Source organism: Pseudonaja textilis, chromosome 1 (genome assembly GCF_049901715.1).
Source record: "Pseudonaja textilis isolate UNSWEBS1 chromosome 1, rPseTex1.2, whole genome shotgun sequence".
Lineage (NCBI taxonomy): Eukaryota > Metazoa > Chordata > Lepidosauria > Squamata > Elapidae > Pseudonaja > Pseudonaja textilis.
This window is the reverse complement of record NC_141990.1, coordinates 252,363,657-252,390,858: the sequence shown is the minus strand read 5'-3', so window position 1 is coordinate 252,390,858 and position 27,202 is coordinate 252,363,657. Positions and strand designations below refer to the sequence as shown.

At 38.3% G+C, this 27,202-nt stretch overlaps 1 protein-coding gene across 3 annotated transcripts in view; it reads left to right on the top strand.

Moving 5' to 3' along the window:
• Window positions 1-27,202, top strand: part of NAV2 (neuron navigator 2) — a 313,572-nt gene that overhangs the window by 113,281 nt on the left and 173,089 nt on the right. For 2 of the 3 annotated variants that reach the window (XM_026706454.2, XM_087921261.1), the window contains exons 4-7: window positions 11,078-11,150; window positions 14,829-15,108; window positions 17,532-17,600; window positions 21,911-22,068. In XM_026706454.2, coding sequence (XP_026562239.2) covers window positions 11,078-11,150; window positions 14,829-15,108; window positions 17,532-17,600; window positions 21,911-22,068 — 580 coding nt within the window. The remainder of the gene's footprint in view (window positions 1-11,077; window positions 11,151-14,828; window positions 15,109-17,531; window positions 17,601-21,910; window positions 22,069-27,202) is intronic. The other variant, XM_087921262.1, reaches the window with a different exon arrangement.

The following is a 27,202-nucleotide window of genomic DNA, read 5'->3' as shown; positions in this document are numbered from 1 at the left end:
CAATGAAAGCATTGCCAGACCATGTTGAGCATATCTTGCTTTGAAGAAGTCCTTCTCCATCTTTTGCAGTCAAATATGGCCCAGGCAGCCCAGACCCCAGCCATAATCAGTCACTTCCTAGCAGTGGCAAATCCCTCAACTATCAAAATAGCCTAGCAAAAGTAAGAAATCAGCAGGAACCAACTAGCCATGTCAGGAAAGCAGTGATGTAAGCCAGACAGCCCCGCACAGTAGCAGGTCCTCTCAGCTCCAGTTCATTGCATTTTGCTGACGAGACAGTTTCACTTATACGAGAAAATAATCCTGTGAACTATATTCTTCCTTCACCTTGTTGGGTAATAGCTGGAGATAGAAATCAGAGCTTGAGTATTAAGGGGAATCATTATCCTTCCCAAGAGTAAGAATCCAGAATTTCCAGCCAGGATTACATTCTGGCACTTATTTCACAACTGCATAGAAAGTAAAGAAAGCCGGTGTGGTAAGATGGTTAAGGTGTTGGATTGGCAGTGGATAGATCCTGGTTCTAGGAAGCAAAGAGTGGCTACTAATGCAATTGAAGAAGGTTTACTTTATTTTCTTATAAGGGAGCATAGAAACCCAGGATAAATGTAGAAGAGTATTTCTCAAAAGTAGTTAGAGGTTAGATAGAGGTTAAATTAATTCATATCCATATTGAAATGCAGCAGGAACTATTTATTCACTATGGGCAGGTTTGATTGCTTGGGCAAGTAGAGACAGGATTCTACCTTATGGCTGATAAAAGGTAAGCTGGTAATTCTAAGCCATATTTAACCCGTGTGTGGCAGCTTATTTCTGGGTAGCTTCTGACTGAAACAGAAATGATGGATGGTTTTGGACAATTGTTTACAAGAAAAATAGGAACACGATAAATTCCTCTCTTTTGGCATTGTCCTGACCGTGGTAGGAGATTGCTATATGAGGTATGTCGATTCTATTATTTCTGCGTCGCTATTCTCCATCTATTCTCTATTCTACATCACTTGTGATGTTTGGGAAGAAGGGAAAATGTTTGGGTGAAAAAGTGAAATCAACTGCATCAGTGGTACTAAGTGGTTATGCAAACAATTTATAAGTTATTTCTGATTGAGCTAGCATTTGTATTTGATTTTGCTGATCAGGAAGCCTTCCTCAATCTACCTTCCTTGATGATCTAGACTCCTACTCCCATAATCCTCAGTCAACCATTATGTTTTGGGGGAGTTACAGTGCAAACAGCTGTATTAGCTCTAGATCTAGTTTGAGACAAGCTGAAACAAGGTTATTCCCCTGGAAATTTCTCCTTGACATAGTTTAAATGAATGTAATCCATCAAATAATGTACTGCTCTTAATTTTCATGCATAAATATATCTTATTAATGTTCAAATAGTCTTATTTCAATTTACTTCTTTAAAATGAATATGCCAATACTGCCTGTTGATACTCAAGCTTAGAACAATATTTAGTTATTATAATAATCCTAAGATTATTTAAACAATAAATAAACTTAGAAATTTAAGAATATTAACATTTGCTAACCACCTGCTTTTGATATCTTGGGACCTTGTATAATTTGCTTATAATTATTCATCAAGAAGATTTGTACGACATTGAAATTCAACATATAGATTCTAATCATCTTTTGATTGCTCCTGTGTTCCTTGATGCCATTCCCCTTCATGTGTGGATGAAATCTTTGGTTTCAATTTGCATTTCTTCTTTCCCCTCTGTTCTGCCTAAAAAGTTGCCTTCAGCAGCAACAGGAAGAACATGACAAAAGTGGCTGAAAAAAATAGGATGAGCTGCCAGATTTGTACAAAGACTAAAGGAAAACATAGAATCTCCTTTTGGCAAACTTTCTTGTATTTGTTTTGGATCAGGTGCTGACTTGGCTTAAATGTTACTAGTATTATTGTAAACAGAGTAAGTTTTAAGTATGGGTTTCTGCTTTCAGAGGCTGAATCATATAATTCATGAACTTTTTATTCAGATGTGTAAAAAGGTATAAAAATTGTACAATTACTGATATGTAATTATAGGAAATGTTCACATACCAGTACTTATATTATTTCAAAAACACATAGAATTTGCACTATAAGACATATGTATACCACTTCCATTTATTCAAAGCCAGCATTAGGTTTTGCATAGCACATAAAAGATATATTCTAATCTGGGGGGGAACTAGGACCCAAGCATGCTTGATTTTGGAAAGTTTGGGATTCCTTGGTACCCATGTTGTCCCTGAAACTACTCTTCAATCCAAATAACATTTTAAAAGAGGTGAATAAACTCTACTTCTCAATATCCCTGCTTTAAGGAATCTTGCCTACAATCATGTCGTGAGCTGGTGTAGTACAATAGCTAAATAGCAGAGATTGCTCTTCCTTCAGCTGATGTAGAGAAGTGTTTTTCAATTTTGGCAATTTTAAGATGTGTGGATTTCAACTCCCAGCTAGATGTGCAGCCTGCCGAAGCTGCACATTTTAAAGTTGCCAAGATTAAAACACATTGCTGTTGACCCTCAAGAAAGTCCCTAAACTTTCATCTCTATATACTGATGTTATAGTAATTACACGTGGTAGGAGAATTACTGGAATATAAGCTCAGCCCTTGGTGTAACTTGAGAATAATGATTCTGGGCATTATTCATCTGAACAAGCACCGAATTACTCATAGAATGTAATGTTGAAGCCATCTGATTAAATCCTTTGTCCAGCACAGAAACTCATCTCTACCAGTTGGTGATTGACTAGATTTTTGAGAATCTCCAACTGTAGATGTCATTCTATCTTCAGACTGATATATGCACCCCTGCTTCCTTTTCTTAAGCTCTTGGATCAAAAGGTACAGGTCACATACATGTCATGGCCTAACTTGAATGACTTCTACTTTCCCTTTTGGTGAATGAGATTTACGTTTTTCTTTGTAGACAGACATATACACTCCTTTGTCCACAATGCTGAGCTCTAGGGCCTGCATAGCCCCCAAAGCTATGGCTACTATGCATATATTTGATGAGTTCCAAATAAGGATGAAATGGCCATGTATTGCAGTCTGGTGCTCAATGTGAGTAATGACGACTCTATGAGAAATGTAGGCAGGGGTGGGCTGCAGGGGGTTTGCAGAGGTTCAGGAGAGCCCCTAGCTAAGATTATGTGCAGTTCAGAGAACCTTCAAATCCTACTCTTGCCTGGCCCCACCCATCCCTCCTAGGAGTCCCCCTCCTGCCCCTCCCAGAAGTCCCTCACATGGCCTGTTTTGGATGCAGGTAAGTGCAGGGAATGTGTGGAGCTCAGGGAGGGCAAAAAACAGACCTCCTAGAAGTTCGGGATGGTCGGAAATGGGCCTGTTTCTGGCTTCCAAAGAGCCTCCGGAGCCTGGGGAGGCTGTTTTCACCCTCCCGGAAACTCAAGGAAAGCCTCTGGAGCCTGGGGAGGGCAAAAACAGCCCCCCCAAGTGGTGCAGGAGGCTACGGCCACAGCCACCCAGCAACCAGGCAGAGAACTGTTTGCTAAAATTTTTGAAGCCTACCCCCTGGACGTGGGCCCATGGATCAGTGGTAATATGAGAAAATTGGAGGTGTAGATTGACATGTTGGGCTCTCTCCACAAAATGTACCTTCTGCCTAGGAATACAGGTTAATATCTTATTCAATTTTGTGAAATAATCTCATTCTTTTCTCAAAAGCGACATTAAGCCACAGCACAAACACAGTTAAGCTATTTTCAAGCTACCAAGTTCATTTTGCCAATGATATTTCACTATTGTCACCTGTAGACCTTCTACCACTGCACCATTGAGAGTATCTTAACTTACTGCACCTGTGTATGGTTTGCCAATTGCACAGTGGCAGATAGAGAGTTAACATCAATGCCCGGAAGGTCATTGGTTGCCCTTTCCCTTCTTTGGAAGAGTTTTATAGCTCCCGCTGCCTTAAGAAAGTTCAAAACATTCTCAAAGATCCATCTCATCCTCATTTTTTTGAACTATTGCCATCTGACAGACTGTACAGAATAATAAAAAACAAGGACAAATAGGCTTCTATTCAACAACTTCTATCCCAGGGCAGTAACTCTATTGAATTCTACTGTCTAGTACACTGAAGATGGTATTTAATTTCATTGTATGATGTGCAATGACAATAAACTAAACTAAACTAAACAACTATAAGCACGGATTCACTCTGGCTCTGATGCAAAACCAATCTTACCATTTTCAGCCACCAGTTGTAATTTAATCAGAAAAAACGCCTCTCTCTTCATTAGCATCATCTGGGGAGCTTTGTGGCCATTATTCTTCATAATGAATGATCAGGTCAACTTTATACTTTTTAAAAACACTTCAGACTTTAGAATGGAAAAAGGTGTTTTGTTTGACATACCTTAATCCCATTTTTTCCCCTTCCTAATGTTTTCCCATAAATGCAGGGTTCAGTTTTCTTGTTTGTTTGTTTGTTTTAAATTGCCAACCAAGTGTTGATCCTTTTGGTTGTAACAATAATTGATTGATCACCCGAGCCTGATATTGTGGACTGAGAGTGATTGGTTCAAAACTACCACCTGTCTTTCATGGACGAACTCATAGTCTCTCTTGGTTTCTAGCCTGGTGCCTTTCCCAATAAACTGGTTTTCCAAGCATATTCTAATTTCCTACTGTGCTATGAATGGCCTCTGTTTGGTGGCTATTCTTTGCTCTGTGGGTGTTATTATTATTACTATTATTTCTGTATACAGAAAGCAGTGGATAAATAAAGTTCATACACCTACCTTTAATGCTGCTATTGTTATATGTGAAATGCCTGAGGCAGCCCTCAAATTATCTCATCTCTCTACTTCAGCAGGGATAATTTACATGAAGTTGCTGTGCTGGAGATTCTTAGGAAAATGATATCATGACAACTGTCACCACAGAGAGTATTTTTCCTGTCTCTAAGATACAGAGCAAACATTCAGTGATGCCCTGTCTTTTTGTGATTTATAAAATCTTTGGAAGCTCAGCTTATGTACTATGAACTAAAACAGGGTGCCTAGAAATAATGTGATGGTAAGATTTAGTAATTAGCTTTTATATTTCACTTGGAAGAGAGGTTGATAGTTACAAATACATAAATCAATGCTTTTCACATCAAACATAAAATTAAATGCCCACTTTAGATATCCAGCCAAGTGTACTTGTATTATTTATAAGTAGTAAATATTTGGGATCAGAGTAATACACATCAAATACACACACAAACACACACACAGAGAGCTCCAGTACAGTCTTTGTTTTTGTATTTTGAAATGTTAATTCACCACCACCAATTATCATTTAAGAAGTGGCTATGGTATTGCATTCTAAGTTTAGCTTCATTTAAAAAACAAAATCTGCCCCAGTGGCAGGAATGAATTTGAGTCCTCTATAAAGATTGTCATATCTTCTTAAATTGCTAATAAATGATCAGTAATGGTCTGTAAATTGCTTTTATATTCATTCAGTGGATTAAAAAAAAACCCAAGCAGGTAATTTTCTGATTGCTATGTTCATTCAAAACTGCATATTAGTACACAAAGTTAGGTTGGGAATATAATGGCTATAAGGGGTATGTAATGTATAAGAACTCACAACTCACAGAACTCGCTTGGAGAGGGCAGGAAGAGATTTGTGTTACAAGTGCATGGTGTTCTAAATGCTACAGATGCAAATGGCTACTACAGACCTCTTTCAGTCAGGCCCCAGAGATAAGAGGGAGTTAAGATCTGAGAGTGGAGAGACAGCACAATAAAGTAACAAATGTGGGAGCCTCAGGCAGGTCAGGGAGACCCTAGGAAGCCCGTTGTAGGTTGCACACACATGGATCTCCCCCAAATGCTGTCCTACTTGGATTATGACAGGGAGAATGTTAAGCTCCTAAATGGGGCCTCCCTGACTCCTTTCCTCCTGGATTTCTTACCTGGAACTCCATCTGCTTAACAGTCTATGTGCAGTTGCTTAATGACTCCAACCAGGAGTGTTAAGATTATGGTCATTGTGTTTGGGTGAGATATGGATGTAAGGATATAAAGATGAAGTTCGTATCATGATGTCACCATTTGCATATTTTGGCTTGACCTGAACCAAACTTAATATTTTTAGTGAGATGCCAGATGTAGTAGCTACACTTGAAAGTTTTTATTTATTTTGCTTTTCCCAATTCAGATCACTATAGGCTGCTATTATAAGGTTATATTATAAACTAATAAAGCAGATTAAACAATTTTTAAGACATATACAGTAATTTTCACCAGTAACAAAATATATATTGAATGATGATCTTTGTTACTTTTTTTTTTACATAAAATCTGAAACTATAGGTGACCAATTGAAATCTCTCCCCATGTGTAGATGGACACTCTGTCATTTCAGATTATTTATAGGGCATTTTTAAAATGCATTAAAACATTGTGTTAATATCTGTTAAGATGCTTCACTGTATGAAAAAACAGTGGAGAATTATAGTTTTGAAGAATAACAGTAATATAATTCAGTATTCAATAATATATCATTTTTAGGTTGCACTTGCAGCAGAACTAGGTAAAAATAAAAACGGCACTATTTCAGTCTAGAAAGCTTGGGGCCAAAACATGTCAACCATGATAAAGAGGGCTCTCAATGGAATCCTGTGTGGGTTGAAGGACTAAAACCCCAGAATGAATGAAAGAGGGCAAATGTTTCTCTCTGCAAAAAGAAAGGGAAAAAAAGAGCTCAGAAAAGTACGGGCCTATCCTTCTGTTAGTGCTACCTTGAAAAAAATACCATGATAATTAGAAATCAGCATGAAAATAGAAATTCAATGCAAAAGAGAAGAGTGGAGATTGTCTGGTTAGGTAATAACACATATCAAGTAGTTCTACGAATTGTTGAGTACAAGCTGTGAATGCATAAATGGTGTGATATGGCTTGTAAAAAGTGAAATGTAGTGAAAATGTAGTAAAAAGTGAAATGTAGTTTTATGCTACATTGAAGTATAATTTTGAAATCATCAGAAATAATAATAGTTCCTTTGTATTTTATACTGATAAAATCCCACTTCAACTGTGACTCTATTTTCAAAGAAGGTAGTCAAAAAGATCAGAAGACTGAGGAAACTGTCTATAAATAGTATTGAGAAAAAGTGAGTGTATTGGTAACACTTTTAAAGTACATAGAGAGGTGCTATGCAGAGGAGAGAAAAGACCTGTTCCTGTCATTTCAGAGTATCAAGTATGAAATAACTAGCTACACAAAAGAAGATTCTGATTGAATATTTGAAAAAACTTCACAAGAATAAGAGAAGCTTGTCCATGGAGTTTAGGAAGAAACTGGGTAGCCATTTGTTGGAGATATTTTATTTTGGGTTGTGGTTATCTGGTTTGATTCTTTGGGGTTTCAGCTAAATCGGGGGTCCCAAACCCCATATCCGGGGACCTGAACCGGTCAACAGCATGCCAGCAACTGGGACACACAAACAAATGAACCGCCATATGTGGGATGCAGGTAGCATACGAAACCACGATCCTTCCGGTACACTGAAAGACGTCTATCCATAGAACCAGTCCCTGGTGTCCAAAAGGTTGGGGGCCGCTGAGCTAAATGATTGATCCAGTTCTGATTCTGTGCATATAGTCACTAAGCACAATAGTGTTCTGACCCAGGCTTCATAAACCGTAATTATTCACAAACTTGTTTTAAAAACAAAACCTATTTTATTGCAATGCAATAAATGTTTTCATTCCCAGCTGGAATTAATCCCAAACAGTTCTCCAAGATAAGCACACACCTTTCAGTTCTGTGAATTGCTTCCAAAAGTATCAAATTAACTAGAAAAGAAACCAATAGAAGTACAAGAAAAACCAAAGAGCTTCAAGGATGACTCAGAACCGATTGAACTACTTTACTTCCTGCAAAGGTTTTGTCATTTTGGCCTGACTTTTATCCCTTATGGGAGGGGCAATCACCTCCCAGCCTTACTCCCAAGTCACCCCTTTTGTTTCAGCTGCTCTCGCCTTCTAGCAGCTCTGCGCATTGGGAACAGGCTCCCCTGGGTCCTCTGCCTTGCTGCTGCCAGACTCCGAAGGCTCCAAAGGCAGCACCCTACTCCCAGATGGTCCTGGCCCCATCTCTGCATTGGATGCAGGACCCTCATCCAAGTCCTCGCCAGACTCCCTGATTGGTTCCCGTTCTTCACCACTGTTCGATTCCGCTGCCGGTGAACCACTACAAATAGTTTTCTATTGGAAATAGATCCTGGCAGTCAGTGTAAATGAACCTCTCTCTTCTGTCTTTAACCAGGCAGTAATGTGACTTATGGAATAATCCTATGTATTCAAAGGGGACACAAAACATTATGTGTATGAAGTGCTCTTGTGTGAAACAGTTGGTGGGGTAGTCTGAACTGAAATATGCACCGTGTGTGTTTATACATGGAATAAAACAGGATTCTTCCCCGTGTAGACTAAAGTATAATTGTTCTCTGTAGAGAAAGTTTGGGGAGGGAAGGCTGAGGAAAAGCAATGACTGAAGAGTTTCCTAAGCAATAGCATGTATAGATATTGCTAGTGGCAGCAATCACTGAAGGTATACCAGGAGAACGTGTAGGGAGGATGGTCTGTAAAATATAATGAATTATGACATTGGTGACAGTGGCTGGGTGGGAGAACAGATGGCAGGTGGGAGCAGATTGTAGCTGAGAAGATGGTAGGTGGACAAACCAGTTAACAAGCCATGTAGAGCAAGAGAGGGATGAAGCATAGTAGCCTTGCCCTGCTCATGCTGTACGAATCACTCTAGTACAGGAGTCCCCAACCCCTGGGCTATAGCCTACTACCAGGCTGCAGCCCATTCAGAAACGGGCTATGGAAGTGGTGGGTGAGCGTGTGCACAGCTCCATTTGTGCAAATAGAGCTGTGCACACACGTTACTTGCTGCTCGTGTGTATCCATCCACTCTTCCCCACACCAGTCTGTAAAGCCAGAATGGTTGGAGACGGCTGCTCTAGGATCCCTCTATATTTGGTTTTGGCTGAAACCCAAAAGAACCAAACTTTTCTTTCTGCCTAATCATGGTTGAACAAAAATAGTTGGGCAAAGCTTCCGATATATGGTGGTGGTTTCAGGTTTGAAACAAGAAATATTTTCCATTTGTTACATATCTCTAAAATTAATGTTTTCCAATCTTCCCATTTAAAAAAAACATTCTCAGTAAGGTAACAGATTTTTAGTTCCAGATTTTTAAGAAACTTTGATTCTGATCATATTATGGAAGATAAACAACTAATTCTAGTGAATGAGTTTCACTGTAAACTGGATTATATTATTGTAGCCTATCATTACTTGTTCTCACCAGTCAGAGTCTCACTTATTTAAATGGTGGTAGAAGCAAAGCGTTACTATTGTTCTGGCTATGTTTGGATGGTGTGTTGAGTAAATTCTATTTCATTCTTTTGGTCATTATTTTTATGCTATAATTATGTCATACAATGTGAATAATTTTAATGAACCTGGTATTAGAAGTGTTATTCCTTTCTAAAACAAAATAGTAAATGGGAAAAGAGTTTCACAGTTCACTGGGAGGAGTAGGTAGAAACAATCAACCAATCGTTTGGTGGTAGGTAGAAAACGATTGCTGTTTTCATGAAGGAAATTCAAAGGTTTTGTATAATCCATTTGAGTCTGTTCATCTTAGAGAAGAACCAAATTGAGAAATAATAATTTGCATTTTAAAAAACAATTGAGGAATAAATTATTGTTTAATTATATGGCTAACGTGCTCTAGATTCTGGTTCAGGTTTATATTTTTCTACTATGACTTTTAGAAATCTTTACTTGCTGTTTTATTTCAGATAAATAATAGTATTTCTATATCAAATCATTATAAGGTTACTGTTTAATTTCGAGAAAGATAATATGGAATACTGAAAAATTGTGCTTCTGCCTTGTATTGTTGCTAGGGCATTGCTAGGAACATTTATGGAGAAGTATTTTGCATGCTAAGCAATTCTTCTCATATCATGAAAATTATCAAAAAATTAAAACCTTAGCTATAGTGGTAAAGATAATTCAATTCACAAGAAGTTTTACACATGGATTTTATTCCAGTATAAGTAACATAAGCCAAAAATGTCAATCCATAAAAATGTAAGCAATGAACTATGTACTGTTGTCCTTGTTCTCCCCATTTCTAGTCAAAGGATTGGTTGAATCTTCCAAGATCAATTTTGGTAAATACAAGGGAAGGAATAAATGAGTTAAGGAACCCATTATGCAAATAGAATTATGTTCTCAACATGAACATTTCATAGCCAGTTAGTTTTATCTAATTTTATCCAAGTTTATCTAGTAAAATAAAATTCAATACAGAGAAAAGTAAAGTCCTACACTTAGGCAAGAAAAAACAAAAGTACACATATAGACTGAATGAAACCAGGCTCAATAGCAATAACTGTGAGAGGGATCTTGGAATCTTAGTGGACAACCAGCTAAATATGAGCCAGCAGTGTGCAGCAGCAGCCAAAAAAGCTAATGCAGTCCTAAGTTGCATTAACAGAGGGATACAGTCAAGATCAAGGGGTGCTAATACCACTCTATAAAGCCATAGTAAGACCACACCTAGAGTACTGCATCAGTTTTGTTCACCACATTATAAAAAAGCTGTTGAGACTCTAGAAAAAGTACAGAGAAGAGCAACCAGGATGATTAGGGGACTGGAGGCTAAAACATACAACAAACGGTTGCAGGAACTGGGCTTAGCTAGTCTAGTAAAGAGTAGACCAGGGAAGACATAATAGCGGTCTTCCAATATTTGAGGGGCTGCCACAGGGAAGAAGGGATCAAGCTATTTTCTAAAGCGCCTGTAAGCCAGACAAGGAATAATGGATGGAAACTGAACAAGGAGAAATTTAACCTGGAAATAAGGAGAAACTTTCTGACAGTGAGAACAATCAACCAATGGAACAGCTTGCCCTTTGAAGTTGTGGGAGCGCCATCACTTGAGTTTGTTGTATAATATTGAACAAAAGCACAAGTTAATTTCAGCACTTAAAAAAAAATTATTTTCTCCTTTATCCCTCATCTTTGAAGATTGAAAACATAGACGTGTGCCTGAGTTTTCTGGCTGCCAAAGGAATAAACATACAGGGACTATCTGCAGAAGGTAAGGCTACTTTCAAATTGAATTTTATTATTCTAGGGAAAATTTTCTATCTGTCAATTTTTATTTCGGACTCAAAAATATGCTGTGACTTTCAACAGGAATAAAATGAATGAAATAGAAGGAAATCTAGCCTAGACTGATTAACACTAGCAAGTCATAGGAATGATAATAATGTATTGTAAGTCATAATAATTATTAATTACCTTCAATATCAGTTGTTATATATTAATAGAGAGCTGTTCATGCCCTAAGGGATTTAAATTTCAACATTCATTACAGGGAAAAGAAGGAAGAAAGCACAATGAAGATTTAAATAAACATGGGAACACTGGATTCAGGTCATTTCTTCTAACCTTAGGTTAGAGTCTGGATTAGAGAAAGATTTTGAACAGGCATACCTCTCAAATTCAATTTCAGTGTGATAATAAAAACTCTAAAATGCTTTGAAGGTAAATGCAAGAAATTTATTATGGATCTTGAGATATAAATATTTAGAGAGAATGGTCACATGATCAGGGCAATGGAAGAGGCTGATGATTTTGAGATGGTGACAGTGAAAAATTCTTAGATGGAATATTTCACAATGAAAGGCCAAAAAGGAAATTATTGCATAAGAAAAAAATGACTAGAAAGCCATGTAAGAACTATTTGTAGAAAAAAGCAACAGAAATATGTTAAGCAATGGTTGAATTACCTTAATTTTTACTCAGACAAGATAACTGGTTGACTTTTTGCAGTAGAGAAACTGAAGTCATTCATAAAAACAATTGCCTCACGTGAAATCTTGATCCATTCAGCTCAGTATTATCTTCTGTGGTGACCAAGGATAACTCTCTGAGTAGTCTAAGACTTCACAACACAGTGTCTCCCAGCCCCACCTGGGATACTAAAATTAAACAGGAATATTTACACAACTAATTTGTGCTATATCCCTGAGCTATGGCCCATCCATTCTTTCTTTCTGGATAAGACTGCTGGATATTAATAAATAGGTTTCTGAACCTATTGGAATGCACATTAATTAGAATAAGTTCACTCTCTTCCATGTCCATTCTACTTCTGTCCTTTCATTGTTTTCTTCATTTTATTCATACCAAGGAGAGTTACTGCTTCATTTTCTCCTCCCTTCATATAAAAAAATATTTTTACATCTGTTGGGATCCAATATAGGTCTATATCTGACAGTTTTAATAATAGGTATAAGCAGGAGGCTAATTTTATTTTTCTGAATACAATGCCATTTTGCCTTGACAAAATTAATGGCTGTTTACACTAGCATGTATAATCTAGGTCAAAATGCATTTTATTTCACAGGTAATGTAATTTATGCTTTGGTTTGCTTTGCTTTGCTTGGTTGGTCCTGCTTAAAGAAGTACACTATCTAAAATTTTCTGGCTTTTATCACATTGTGAGCATCCCTACTTTTATTTTTCCACATTGCTTTGTGTGCTCAAAAGATTATTTGCTTCTTTATCTCAGTTCTAAGGTGAACTTTTGCTTTCACTTGCCATTTATTTGTAAGCAGAAATCCGTTTAAAGGAAAACATTTCAAATACATGACAGTTATATCTGCCACTGTATCTTCTATCTCACATCTCTCTCACCAATCTCAAATGGAATTCAAGGTGAGACTATTTTTTCTTGGTTATTTATTTGTGAGACAGGTTGCATGAGCTGTGGATCTTTCCCCAAACCATGCAGTTTTTCTTTCCAGACTACGTAGCACAGTTACCTTGACAATAAAAGCAGCCGCCCTACCATTGAGTTCACACAGCCCCTTGAGCCCCAGTGAATTTGAGAGTATGTTTGTATGTGGCAGCTGCCAGAACGCTTAAGAAGAAGATTCACAACCCAGAAAAGTCCTCCCAGCTGACAGATTTTCTTTTTTCAGTTGTGGTACCCAGTTAGTAGCCTGCCAACAGAATTCCTTGGCTCTGAGTATTAACTCTTTGATTACTGGAGAAATCCCAGCTTCATTTACCAATGAGATAATTATACTATTTTTTAGCTGTCTTCCATTCTTCAGTTGATTCTATTTATGCACGAAGGAGAAATAGTAAGCGAGCAGACATGGCAGATAGCGTTCAATTCTCAAATTTACATTCAAGGTAGCCTAGAATGATCAGATATGGGTTTCTGTGTTTCTCTGAATAGGTTATGAGGTTCATCCTTTTTCAGAATGATCAAGTACTTCCAGTAAAGCCTGATTAATACTTCTCTGTATTATTCTCAGAATCTAATGACTCACAGTTGATTGGCTTGTAGAAAAAAAAGTCTGTTTGGGGTTAAATGTAAAATGGCACGAATGTACTACTTGCAGAGATTTTTGAACAAAGCTTGCACAGTTTCTACATACAAGTTGTTCCAACCTCCTTCTTTTCGGTTTTCTATGTTGTCTTCCTTTTGTTTCACTAGAGAGCTGAATGATTTCACATCTCAAGGAAAAACAAATATTAAAATGTAATAACAGGGCAAAGGAAATTGAAGCAACCAAAGGAACTTCACAGCATGGAAATTTCCAAACTTCAGACCAAAGGGAAACTCTCTGTGCCTTAAAAACTATGACATCTGGCAGTATTTTGTTTTCGGCTTAAAAAACCCTTTTTTGTGGTTGGAATGGAAATGACTAGTTATACATTCACAGGATTGAAACTTGGAGTCTGTGTACTTAAACAGCCCTAAAAGGGAGAAGGAGGTAGTAAGAGGAAGTAATTCAGACCAAGCCTGATGAGCCCTCTGTGTACAAAGTCCAATTGCAAGATGCCAGGTGAATTACCTCAGTCTATCTCCTGAGATAAGCAGAAATACATTTATAGAGTTCATTAGAAGCACTGTTTATGCCTTATTTTGGAAGCACTGGAACCAGCACATAACAAAGTCCAATGATGGTTTAATTTTCCCATTTTGGGGTATCAGGTTTATTGCTAATACCCTCTGAAGAATCAAGTTACTGAGGCTTTTAATTGCATTTGTTCTTAATGGTATTTTCCTGTACAGTCAAGTCCCAGACTATTGGAGGTTTACGTGACCCATGTTGAAAGTATGCATGAAAAGGTCACACTGGCTGACCTACTTCTGCTGCCGAGACGCACCAAGGCTTGCCAATTGCCAGTTCCATGTTTGCATGAAATAAATATAATATGTGCAAAGATGAGAGACAATGTCTTGATACTCGTATTATTTGGCTTCTGTACATGTGGGGATCTAAATTCTGCAATTATCCTAGATGTAGTTTCAGGAGGCCAGAGCATTTGTTCTCCAGAATATTCTGTAAGTTAGGAATAAAAAATGATCTAAACCAAAGTGTCAAAGGAAACAAAAGCAAATGGACAAGAATTTGAGTGGTACTTTTTTCTTACCAGAATATTTTGTCATATCTTTCCTTAAACTTTTTCATTGAATATACAATTATTTGCCCTGATCCTAAACTGAAGTTATCTGTAGGACCATGGCCATGAGAAGCAATTTATATCTCCCTCTATCTAAAAAGGAAAAAAAAATACATTCTTTGGATTATTCTTTTATTTCTGCAAGGATTCTCTAATTTTATTTTGATCAATTGGGTCTTCAAGGAGCCTGAGCTGAACAAAGAAAGTTGAAATTTAATAAAACATTTGTTCAACTGGGTCATCATGCAATTTCATGATATAAATACTTTAAATTTAAATTGCCTTTCAGAGATCAGAAATGGGAATTTAAAGGCCATCTTGGGCCTTTTCTTTAGCCTATCACGTTATAAGCAGCAGCAACAGCAGTCCCCAAAGCAACATTCAGAGCACACTCCATCCCAGCAACAACCCACCTCATCCCAGCAAGCAAGCTCACCGTCCCCCAGCCAGGTGGGACTACCTGACCAGCAGTTACAACCACTGGTGCCAGCTTCGCCTCAGATTCAGTGCCAACATCCTCAGCAAACAGCACAGCTTCAGTTAAAAGCACAACCAGAAATGCAGTCCAGGTGAGTGGACTTTTTCATTCCACCTCCCCAGCTATTGCTTTTCCAAATGCCAAGAGTTTCACAGCAGGTTATTTCAATATATTTGTACTAGAGCAGATGCATGTTGTAAGAAGGACAGGGATCAGCCTTTTTTTTAAAGCTCTGGCCATTGTCTTATGAGATCACATATAGGTAGTCTTCACTTAACAACAGTCATTGGGATCAGACCTTCCATTGCTAAATGATGCAGTTGTAAAGCAGAATGTCACATGACTGCATCGCTTAGCAACAGCAGTTCTAGTTACTATCATTAAGTGAGGACCGTGTGTATTCTTAAACAAGCCTCACATGACTGTAATGTCCAATTTCCTGCCAGCTTCCCCTTTGGGAAATTAGCATGGAAGATCACAAATCATTATCATGTGACCATGTTATGATATGTCAGTTGGAAAACAAAGCCAGCTATGAAGGGCGTGGACTGCTATCGTGACTGTGGAGATACTGCAGTGGTCAGAATTTCAAGGCCCAGACCTGGGTGAAATTCGACCACCTTGGCCCACCTCGGGAGAGGTGGTAGGGATATTTGAATTGATAAAAAAATCACCCCTGGTTGCTATTATTATTATTATTATACCAAGCCATGCCCACAGCCACACCCATAGAGCCAGCTGGAAAAAAATTTGAATTTCACCCTGGCCCAGACATAAATAGCACTTGTTCAACATTGTGACAAGTTTGAATATTAGTCAAATGAGTGGCTGTTGAATGAGGATCACCTGTAATTGCTAATATGCCTTTCCAGACTATAGAAATTTTAAAAGGGTGATGAAAAATCTCAGCATGAGATTGCACAAGTATTCTTTCTTATTATATGAGATTTATGAGGTGTTACTCAAAATTCCATGATCTAGGGCAGTCTTGTAAGTCTTTGGCCATTGTCATCATTTTAATTTTGCTCGTTTAATTTTTTTTCCAAGTTGTGGAATGTTCTATTTTAAAAATAAGAATCTAATTCTGTGGATTAATTCTGAAGGAACATTCAGTGCCGCTATGCTCATGGACACTGTAAATAATACCTGCGTTTCTGATCCTGGCAGTCGATTTGAAAATCAGATAAATTTTGTAAGGAGATGGAGCAAAAGAATATATACTAGGTCACATTGCTCAGCTTTTTAACAATTAAGCAGAGGTGGAGAGAACTGCATTTCAGGCCCGCCTTTTGAACAGCTGATCATGCAATTATTGTTTTGCAACTGGACTCCATTTGTGCAGTCTTGGCAATTGGATTATAGGGGAAGGACCTTTATGCATAAAAGCCACATATGCTTGGGATTCCAGTCATGGGACTAGGTGCAGACATTGCTTTCCAGAAATATGTATTCCTTAATTGGGCTGGAATGAATGTATGCAAAGTCCAATATGGTTGTGGCTACTGACAAGAGAATTCCTTCTTTAATTCTTTACACAACTGTGTATGCTTTATTCTACTGTCATTACAGTCAGGTAATTGGATCTTCCAGTGCCTGGAGATGATTGGATTTCCCAATGTTGTGTTTCATGCTTTAAAGCAGTTGCCAGGATAGAAGGAAGAATGCTAGCCCCATGCTGATTCCTCATTGAAAGCCCTTGCCATATAAACAACTATTTAGTTTTACTGGAGACGAAGACATATAGAACACATACAACAAGAACAGGATCCTGATACTTGTAATAAGATGGCTGGGGCCGGTCTTTTTAAATGTACTTCTCTCTGGAACATTCAAAGTATCTTTTCATATAAGAAAAAAGCTTATTTGCCTGAAAGAAATATAGTTAGCATTATTTTCAGCATAGCATAGCACAGTACCTATCTTTGTCAATAACAAAATGAACCTGAAGTATGAGAGAGAGGGGGGAAGGGAGAGGGAGGGAGAGAGAGAGAATATGAGGATCATGCACATTGAATTTTACCATTGCTTTATTTTACTTTTTACATGATGAGGTTTTCCTCAATTAGTTTTCATGAAGCTTTCTTTGATAGGCACCCTCATGTGGTGAAATTTGGTATTTATTACAATAATTAAAAAAATAATTATGTGATCAGCACTAAAATGTACTCAATTATATGGGGCATGCCTCGTCATATCATCCCATGGGGGTTTTACCATTTATTTTTACAATGTAAATTCACTTGTGACATTTTGCAAAAAAAAAAAAATTGATTGTGATGTAAATGTGGAGGCTCAAACTCTTTACTATTATTGATTTAATACATAGAAGGGTTTTTTTTTTTTAAGTAGGTATCATGTCTAGACATTTGACGGGGATGAGCAACATTATTTTCTCCTTTGAAAACATCTGGGTGAATTATTTTTCCATATCTTTTAGCTCAGAGGCTTTCTATATTAATATTTCTTCTTTACTCACTTGCATCTTCCAATTTTTTTCCTTTTCTTGTTGTACAGTGCATCACCCAGGGACTCATCTCAAAGCAAAATCATCCGATTCACTCTCGGTCAAAAAAAGAATTCTAGGTTAGCGTTTCTTCCTCTAATGTAAAGCATGGATAACCCTATTTGCAACAATCCCAGTCTGCATGGTTCAGGCCTCACCAATGCTTACCTGTTGATTTTAAACAAAATATTCTGAATAATCTGAGAGAACTCCTTTTTATTAGCTGACTGCTTAGTGTCCTACTTAGTCTCTTACTAGTTCCTCTAAGTCAGAGGTCTCCAAACTTGGCAAATTTAAGACTTGTGGACTTCAACTCCCAGAAAGTTGCCAAGTTTGGAGAGCCTTGCACTGAGTAAAGGCATTCTAGTAGCTGTTTGGTTTCTATCGATCTTTATATCAGAATATATGTTATAATAATTAATGTAATATACCCGGATTTATTACTACTGTAGCTAGAAGATGGGTAGATCTAATTGAGTAGTGCTAAGATGTGAGATAAAACTAGGCAAAGAATCATAGGGTTGAAAGGGAACTTGGAGGATTTCTAGGACATAATAGTAATGCAACAGTCTATATCAAATCTGAATCTTATTTTTGTTTCAGCTTATTAAAATGCAATATGGCACATTACCAGTGCCAATCCCAACATAACATACTTGTTTGGGATCACTGAGCCATAGTGGCGCAGTGGTTAGAATGCAGTACTGCAGGCTACTTCTGCTGCCTGTAATTTGGCAGTTCGAATCTCACCAGGCTCAAGGTTGACTCAGCCTTCCATCCTTCCGAGGTGGGTAAAATGAGGACCCAGATTGTTGGGGGCAATAGGCTAACTCTGTAAACCACTTAGAGAGGGCTGTAAAGCACTGTAAAGTAATATACAATCTAAGTGCTATTGCTATTGATATCTTGGATATGGGCACCTGAATTGCTAAGACACAATGAATGCATGCTGCCATGCTCTCAGGTCCAGGGAATCCCAAACACATAGATGTAGGTGCAGCTCTTCCCACACAGCTAGATGTTTGCATTTCAATTGCTTTCACAAAAGCACAAATATATGGAGGCATTGTGGAAGTCATATCAGGCCTTCTATATATCATTTAGCCATGATGGTGCAGTGGTTAGAGTACAGTATTGCAGGTTCTGCTCACAGCCAGGAGTTTGATCCTGACCAGCTCAAGGATGACTTAGCCTTCCATTCTTCCAAGGTTGGTAAAATGAGGACCCAGATTATTGGAGGCAATACGCTGACTCTGTAAACCACTCTGAGAGTGCTGTAAAGCACTATGGCATGGTACATAAGTCTAAGTGCTATTACTATCTATGCCTAAAGTGTCTTAAATGACAAAGTAAATGCTATCAATTTTCCATGGTGGAAAAAGAAAGAAAATTGTTCATCATATCCTTTCCCCTGTTTTAACTTTCTTTCTAATTACTCTTTATTGCTGTTGCATTTAAAGTACCAATAGTTTCCTCAACACTAAGAAATAGCTGTGAGGGTATCTCCTGTGTCAAGAGATGGAACACAGTGGCATACATGCCATCTTTTTTCTGGAAGTCTTATAATAGCAAACTTCTAATCTGCCTGGGAATGAGTAATAAGGTTTTCAGTCCATTCATTTTTCTCTAATCTTTAGAGCCTATGTTATTTATCACAGATTAAAGTTCTTGTGACAAAGTTTAATAGAAATGCCCCATAAATCTGTATTTTGGAATGCACCATAATGTTATGCCTTTTTGTCCATAAACTGCAAGATATTACTTCTGTTCTGTAATTTATCTGCCTCCTTCTCAGCTTCCTATTCACTTTTTGGTGCAGAAAATTGCTAGATTTTTACAATAAAATATCAATTCCATCACTCTTGCTTCACCACCATTACATTTGTCTAGTTTGTAAGATCAAAATATCTTCCTCAATTACAGTCAAATTGGACAGAATGCAAGACTACAAATTAGACAGACAGACAGACAGACAGACAGATATAAACAAACTGAAATGCACCCGCAACAAGAGAGAAAACTTTAGGAGATATTTTAAATCAAACTGAACATTGCTTCTACCTGTACACAGTAAATCTGCCTTTTGAAATTGTCCATGTTTGGGTTCTTAAGAAGGAATGTCTTTATGTAGTTTTATTCCATCTCATACGATTAGAAACAGATATGGGAGAAGTGTTCTTACATACCAAGCAAATAACATGGGTAGATATGGACTGATATAAGTTTTTTATTAAATCTGTTCTCTCCAATGTTAGATCTGCATGAATGCCAGCCTCACCAAAGCATGCAAAGTGAAAAAATACCTTCTTTTTTGTTCCTTTCCTTCTGTTCTGACACCACCCTTACAGGTTTTATTTGGGTCTCCTTCTTTATCTAAAGCTGTTCATGTGTGTATTTGTGATGGCTGCCACATAGAATTCTCTAATTATTGTCTTAATTGCTTACCTTGTCTGCTTCTTCTTCAGAAGCATCTGAAAACAGAAGATCTCATCTTTAGCAAAAGCAAGTCTTGTATTCTGTTTCATTTTCCAAAGAAGTAGAGAGCTAAAGATGTTGATTTGTGTTTGAACATGTTATTAATAAGCTTTGAAAGCATGTGCATGTATCTAGGCTGACCTGTCTTCTTGGCTCCCTTTTCTCTCCTTTCCACTTCCTGGTCATTCTCTAGAAACTGTTGGGAAGGGAATCTTGTCAACATTTTTTTTAAGAGTTATAAAAATGCCACTGGAGACACAAAGGTTTGTAATGTGTTAATCAGAGAGGATTGTGATATATTTCAGGAGCATTCTTTTCTGGTTGAAAAGGTATTAACTGTTGAAAACGTCTGTATTGCACACACATTGTTGCCAAATGAAGATGAGGTTCTATGTAACTTACTTGAGTAAAAATATGAACATTAGGCATGAAAACATTAAAGCATCAACCACAAATGCACATATTTGGAAATCACTGAAATGAGAGGAGCTTGTACCAAAGCAAAACTGCTAAGGATTATGCTGCATATTTTCAGTCAAGAGCACTGAATATCAACTCTAGAAGCTGATTTCTGAGGCAAGAATATCTATCTGTCTATCATCTATCTCTATCATTCATATATATATATGTGTGTGTATATATATATATATATATATATATATATATATATAGAGAGAGAGAGAGAGAGAGATAGATAGATAGATAGATAGATAGATAGATAGATAGATAGATAGATAGATAGATATAGATATACACACACATACATACATATACATACACAAACACATATACACATACACACACACACTCACACACATATATATATTCATTCTTAAGTTTTTGCTGGTATCTATATGTATGGTATTCAGCTTTGTTCGGGTATTTTCCCACATCATTATAGTTGTGCTTGTCAATTATCTGGAAGCCTGCACTCTCAAAAAAAAAAAAATCTCCACACCACAAGCCAGGCAAACACCTGGGCACAAACAGACTGCCCCTGATACCTCCAGCTCAAACACTCCCCAACCAGGCACCCAGATGAAACCTAGCTTCCTAATAAATGTTTACTAGGAGCCACGCTGCACTAAAAGCCTCCAATACAGGAAACACAATGTTGCCAGCCAATCAAGACAAAAAAAAAATGCTACAAAACAGACAGAAGATATTAGAAACACCAATCAAGCAGAACACAACAAACTCCAAGAACAATAAACACAGACCAAGACTCCCAATTAATCAGGATGAAGAAAAAAACATTCTGGCACAGCAGTAGTCTAGCACCAAATTTAAAACAGAAACGGCTGTGAAAGTCTGACTCACAGACGAATACAATACACAAGCCTGATGATGGCAGATGAGATTCTGCCAAAACGTTGCTACAACTTTAAAAGCACAACTATAATGACGTGGGAAAATACCCAAACAAAGCTGAATACCATATATATGTATGTATGTATGTATGTATGTATGTATGTATGTATGTATGTATGTATATACATACATACATACATATACATACATAGATACATACATATATTCATTAATGTTCATATTGTACAAACTTACATAAGGATTATTTCAATGACAGTCTTCATTTATAATCTAGCAAAGGTTGAGAAGAAATCAGGGTCACTAATGACCGTGTGGTATGTTGCAGCCTACATATCTAGATACAGAGATGTCAATATATATATGCCTAGACATCTAGTTAGAGAAGCTTTTGCACTGGAAACTACATGGACACACTAGAGTCTTCATGGAGCTCTTCACTTGGTCAGTGGTCTTTGTAGAAGAGGTAAACCCTCCTTCATATTTATATTGGATTAAACCAATATCCAACCAACTGAATTAAGGCAACCCCATCCACATTTGGAGAGCAAGCCTGTTTACTTATTTCTTTTTACTTTGAAAACAGGCTTCCGGGTCCCACCACGAGGGTTTCAGCTGCAGGCAGCGAAATAAAAACCCGTGGCCCAGCAAGTGCTAACAATCGGCGTAGCCAGAGCTTTAACAACTATGACAAATCCAAGCCCACAAGCCCACCTTCCCTTCTAGCAAGTAGCAGTGAGAAAGGTAAGTGACTTGAATTTCTCTTTAGTACACTACACGTGCTGTTCTCAAAAGCTGAATAAAAACCTGATCATTTTGGGGGAGGGGGGTTGGGGGGAATTGTAAATAAATGACACGATTCAGCCAGAGTTAATCATTTTCAAGCATGTTTAAAATACAACTTAATTTGGCCAGTAGACCCTTTTGATGTGGTGCAGTGGAATTTCTGGAAAGTTTACATGTTCTCCTTTTTCTTCTTCAGTAAGTCTATCATAATAAAAGATATGACACATTTACCGTATATGTATTGTTTAAGAACTGAATGAAATATTTTTCACATAGGTTGGTCTATATCAGGGGTGTTAAACTCACAGCCCGCAGGCCAGATGCATCACGTGCTGGCCCCGCCCAGTTTAGCAAAGGGGGGGGGAATCCTGATACATCATGTGACGCCGCGAGTTTGACACCCCTGGTTTCTATCAGATATGCTGAAGATATTAGAACTGTACAAAAACTTGAATCTTACCTTCTGCTTTATATTAGAGGAAATTAGCTGGTTGGATTTGCTGCATACAGGTAGTCCTCGACTTATGACCACAGTGGAGCCCAAAATTTATGTTGTTAAACAAGACGTTTGTTAACTGAGGTTTGCCCCATGTTACAACCTTTCTTGTCACAATTGTGAAGTGAATCACTGAAGTTGTTAACTAAGTAACCCAGTTTAAAGTGAATCTGGCTTCCTTATTAACTTTGCTTATCGGAAAGTCACAAAAGATGATTACATGACCCCAGGACACTGTTACCTTAATAAATATGAGCCGCTTACCAGGCATCTGAATTTTGATCATGTGACGATGGGAATGCTGCAACTATTGTGTGAAAAATGGTCCTTAATCACTTTCAGTGCTTTGAAACTAGTTGCTAAACGAACTATTGTAAATTGAGGACTACTTACAATAGAATAAAACACTGCATTGAAGAAGGACATGAAATTGCTTCTCCCTGATTTTTTCTTTGATTTCCCACAATGGAATGGAATGGAACGGAACGGAACGGAACGGAACGGAACGGAACAGAACAGAACAGAACAGAACAGAACAGAATAGAATAGAATAGAATAGAATAGTTGAAAGGGACCTTGGAGGTCTTCTAGTCCAACTCCCACCTTAGGTGGGAAACCCCATATTACTTCAGACAAATGGTGGTCCAATCTCTTCTTAAAAACTTCCAGTGTTGGAGCATTCATGTCTTCTGGAGCCAAGTTGTTCCACTGATTAATTGTTCTCACTATCACCTGATTTGTGGCCATTTTATGAGCTATTCAGTTCCAGCCTTCCATGATGCATTCTTCTCCCCTCTATATTTTCTAGCCCCTTAAATTCAAATCAAAAGCCTGTAGCAATAATTGTGTATTTTTAGACGATGTTTAGGTGGATGGGTGGGGAGGTATTCAACAGTTGAATGATAGGAAAGTGCCTAACACAAACATGGTAGAATGATGATTCTCAACCTTTTCTTCACCGTGGACCTCCTTTAAATACCTTTTGTGTCCATGTACCATGTACTCCCAAAACAACTCAATATTTTGTGTCATAAGATGTCTTCAAGCCTTCATGGACCCCCTGTGATGACACCTCCCCCCAATGTCCACTGCCACAGATTGAGATTTCTTGGGATAGAACTTTGCTCTGTTTAACCTATCTTGTAGTAATTCTTCAGACTTTTAGCTAGAAAGTTTTCCAGTGCAATCTGGACATTCTGAAACATACATCAATGGTCTGCAGAGAAAAATGCACAGCTTCATTCACTTATTTCAGAAGAGTTTTGTCAACAAAAAAGAGAGCCTGCAGAGAATAATTATTATCTGAAATTAATGCCTACTTGCTACGATCAGATAAACAGAAAAGCCATCCTTCCTTATGTTAGAGTTCTTAAGAGATCCATTAAAAGGATTAAAAAAGAATCATTCACATTAGCCCTGCTAATTCTAGATTTAGCTTTACACCTGTGCTCTATTTTGTTACTAGAAAATAAAGTAAAAGTTAAGATTGAAAAGGTATGTATTGCATATAAAGTTTTCTATTTGAAACCAATAGGCTGCAGTTCAAAATAACTGAAGCAGATTCCTTCTTAGTCTATAACCTTTTGTTGTTTGGAAAATGCTATCAGTCCAGGATAATAGGAGCAGAAAATTGGTCCCTTTGAAGTAGTATATCCTTAATTAAGAACAAAAGCAAAAGTAAACATCTCAAGTGCATCTCCGGTGTTTTTGTATAATAAATTAGCTTGTTGACTTCTACTCCTTATTTTCCATGGAGAGGATGAAGGGATTTTGAATGCACATGATTTAAATTTAATTTCAAGGACCATTGAGTACAGGGTTGATAGCTGTAAATGTGCTCTTGTGTTCTATTGTTACATAAAAATGAAGAACTCATCATGAATGCAGATTTTATATGTATTCTTAAAAGGTGCTCTGTTGAATTACTGAAAATATCTTTTTATTTGAGTCAAAAGGCTGCAAAATACAATTTCGTGTTTTATATATTTTGATATAATGCTAGTCTTAAAGAGTATAAATATATAACAGATAATCAGAGTTGGAAGGGACCTTGTAGGTCATCTAGCCCAATCCCCCACGGGAGCCCCTATACCATTTCTGACAAATGGCAGTCCAATCTCTTCTTGAAAGTCTCAAGTGATGGTGCTTCCACAACTTCCAAGGGCAAGCTGTTCCATTGGTTGATTGTTCTCACTGTCAGAAAGTTTCTCCTTATTTCCAGGTTAAATCTCTCTTTGTTCAGTTTCCATCCATTATTCCTTGTCTTGTCCTTCAGGAGCTTTAGAAAATATTTTGACCCCTTCCTCCCTGTGGCAGCCCCTCAAATATTGGAAGACTGCTATCATGTCTCCCCTGGTCCTTCTCTTTACTAGGCTAGCCAAGCCCACTTCCTGTAACTGTTCTTCATGTGTTTTAGTCTCCAGACCCCTAATCATCCTGGTTGCTCTTCTCTGTACTTTTTCTAGAGCCTCAACATCTTTTTTATAATGTGGTGAACAAAACTGGATGCAGTACTCTAGGTGTGGTCTTACTTTATAGAGTGGTATTAGTACCTCACTTGATCTTGACTGTATTCCTCTGTTAATACAATTTAGGATTGCATTAGCTTTTTTAGCTGCTGCTGCACACTGCTGGCTCATATTTAGCTGGTTGTCTACTAAGACTCCAAGATCCCTCTCACTGTTACTGCTATTGAGCCTGGTTTCACCCAGTCTATATGTGTACTTTTTTTTCTTGCCTAAGTGTAGGACTTTACTTTTCTCTATATTGAATTTCATTTTATTAGATATGGTCCAGTGTTCTAGTCTGTCAAGATCCAGATGGATCTTGAGCCTATCTTCTTGGGTGTTAGCTATTCCTGCCAGCTTAGTATCATCTGCAAATTTGGTAAGTTCCCCTTCTATTCCCTCATCTAAGTCATTAATGAAGATATTGAAGAGTCCTGGGCCTAAGACGGAACCTTGTGCCACCCCACTGCTTACTTCCCTCCATGTAGACTTAGACCCATTAAGGACTACTTGTTGAGTACGGTTTGCCAGCCAGTTGCGAATCCATCTAGTGGTGGTGCTATCTATTTCATTTTTTTCTAGCTTACTGAGAAGTAGGTTGTGGTCTACTTTGCCGAATGCTTTGCTGAAATCTAAATATATTATGTCCACAGTATTTTGCTGATCTACTAATTTAGTCACTGTGTTGAAGAAAGAAATAAGATTGGTTTGGCATGATCTGTTTTTAACAAACCCATGACGACTGCTAGTTATTACTTTACTTGTTTCTCCCGTGTTTCTCATATAATAAGGCCGGGTCTTATTTTTTTTTTGAGCCCCGAACAAATGGCTAGGACATCTTTTGGGGGGTGAATTAATTTCTTTCTCCCCCATCGCGCACCCTCGCCTAGGGTGCCCCGCCGGCAGCTATGCCTCGCCACTCCTAACGGCCAATCATGGTGGAGCGCAGAGGGCTCCCTTACCCCCATCAAGCGCTGAAGACCCGGGTCAGTGGGCGGGCGGGGATGTCTGCCGGCAGTGTTTCAGCCGCTTCTCAGGCCTCCGTAGCTTCCCCGGTTCCCACCAGTGCTGGTGCCTCTCTGACCAGTGCAGTCTCCAACAACAGCGTCTGAGTCACTCCCGCTTTTCCCCTGTCCCCATAACAACAGGAAATAAAAAACATTTTGAGATACCTGGGAGCCCTGCACACTGCGTTTTGGTTTAATCCCGAGTGGCTGGGTGGGCGTGAAAAGAGCCAAGCGAGCGTCTCTGCTGCTGCTACCCTTGGTGCTCCAGCCTCAGGCTCTACAATAACTTCCCAAACTCCTGTTCACAATAATCAGTCAATCAAATAAGTCACTTGATGGGCTCCATCCCATTGTGAGTTATCCAGGCCAGTTGGCAAAACCAGGTCTTCAGGGCCTTGAGAAAGACTGTCAAAGTGGGACCTAATCTTATTACTACAGGGATAATGTTCCATAGAGAGGGAGCCACCATGGAGAAGGCCCTTCTTCTTGGTCCTGTTAGATGTACCTCATTAGGGGAGGGGGCCTTGTAGCATTCCCTGCCTCCCTGCTCTGATGAATTGGTAGAGGTGACTGGGAAAAGAAGGTCCTTCAAATATTGCCAGTTCCAAGCCATGTAGGGCTTTAAAGGGGACACTCAGCATCTTGAATTGGACCCAGAAGCAAATTGGCAGCCAATGCAGCTTCTTCAGGAGAGATGACACATGTGCACATCTAGGCCTGCACAAAAACCATACAGGCTGCGGCATTTTGAACCATTGAAGCTTCTGGATACATTTTAAGTGCAGCCCCATGTAGATCATGTTTAATAATCAGGATGGAAGGTGACCTGGATGTGAGTAACTATGAGCAAGGATCGATATAAGAATCATAATCAGAATAGAGCTGGAAGGGATCTTGAAGGTTTTCTAGTCCAACCCCGCCTCAAGCAGGAGACCCTATGCCATTCTGGACAAATGGCTGGACAGTCTCTTCTTAAAATCCTCCAGTGATGTAGCACCTATAGCTGCTGAAGGCAAACTGTTCCACTGGTTAATTGTTCCCACTGTTAGGAGGTTTTTTCCTTAAGATCAGTGGTGGGATTG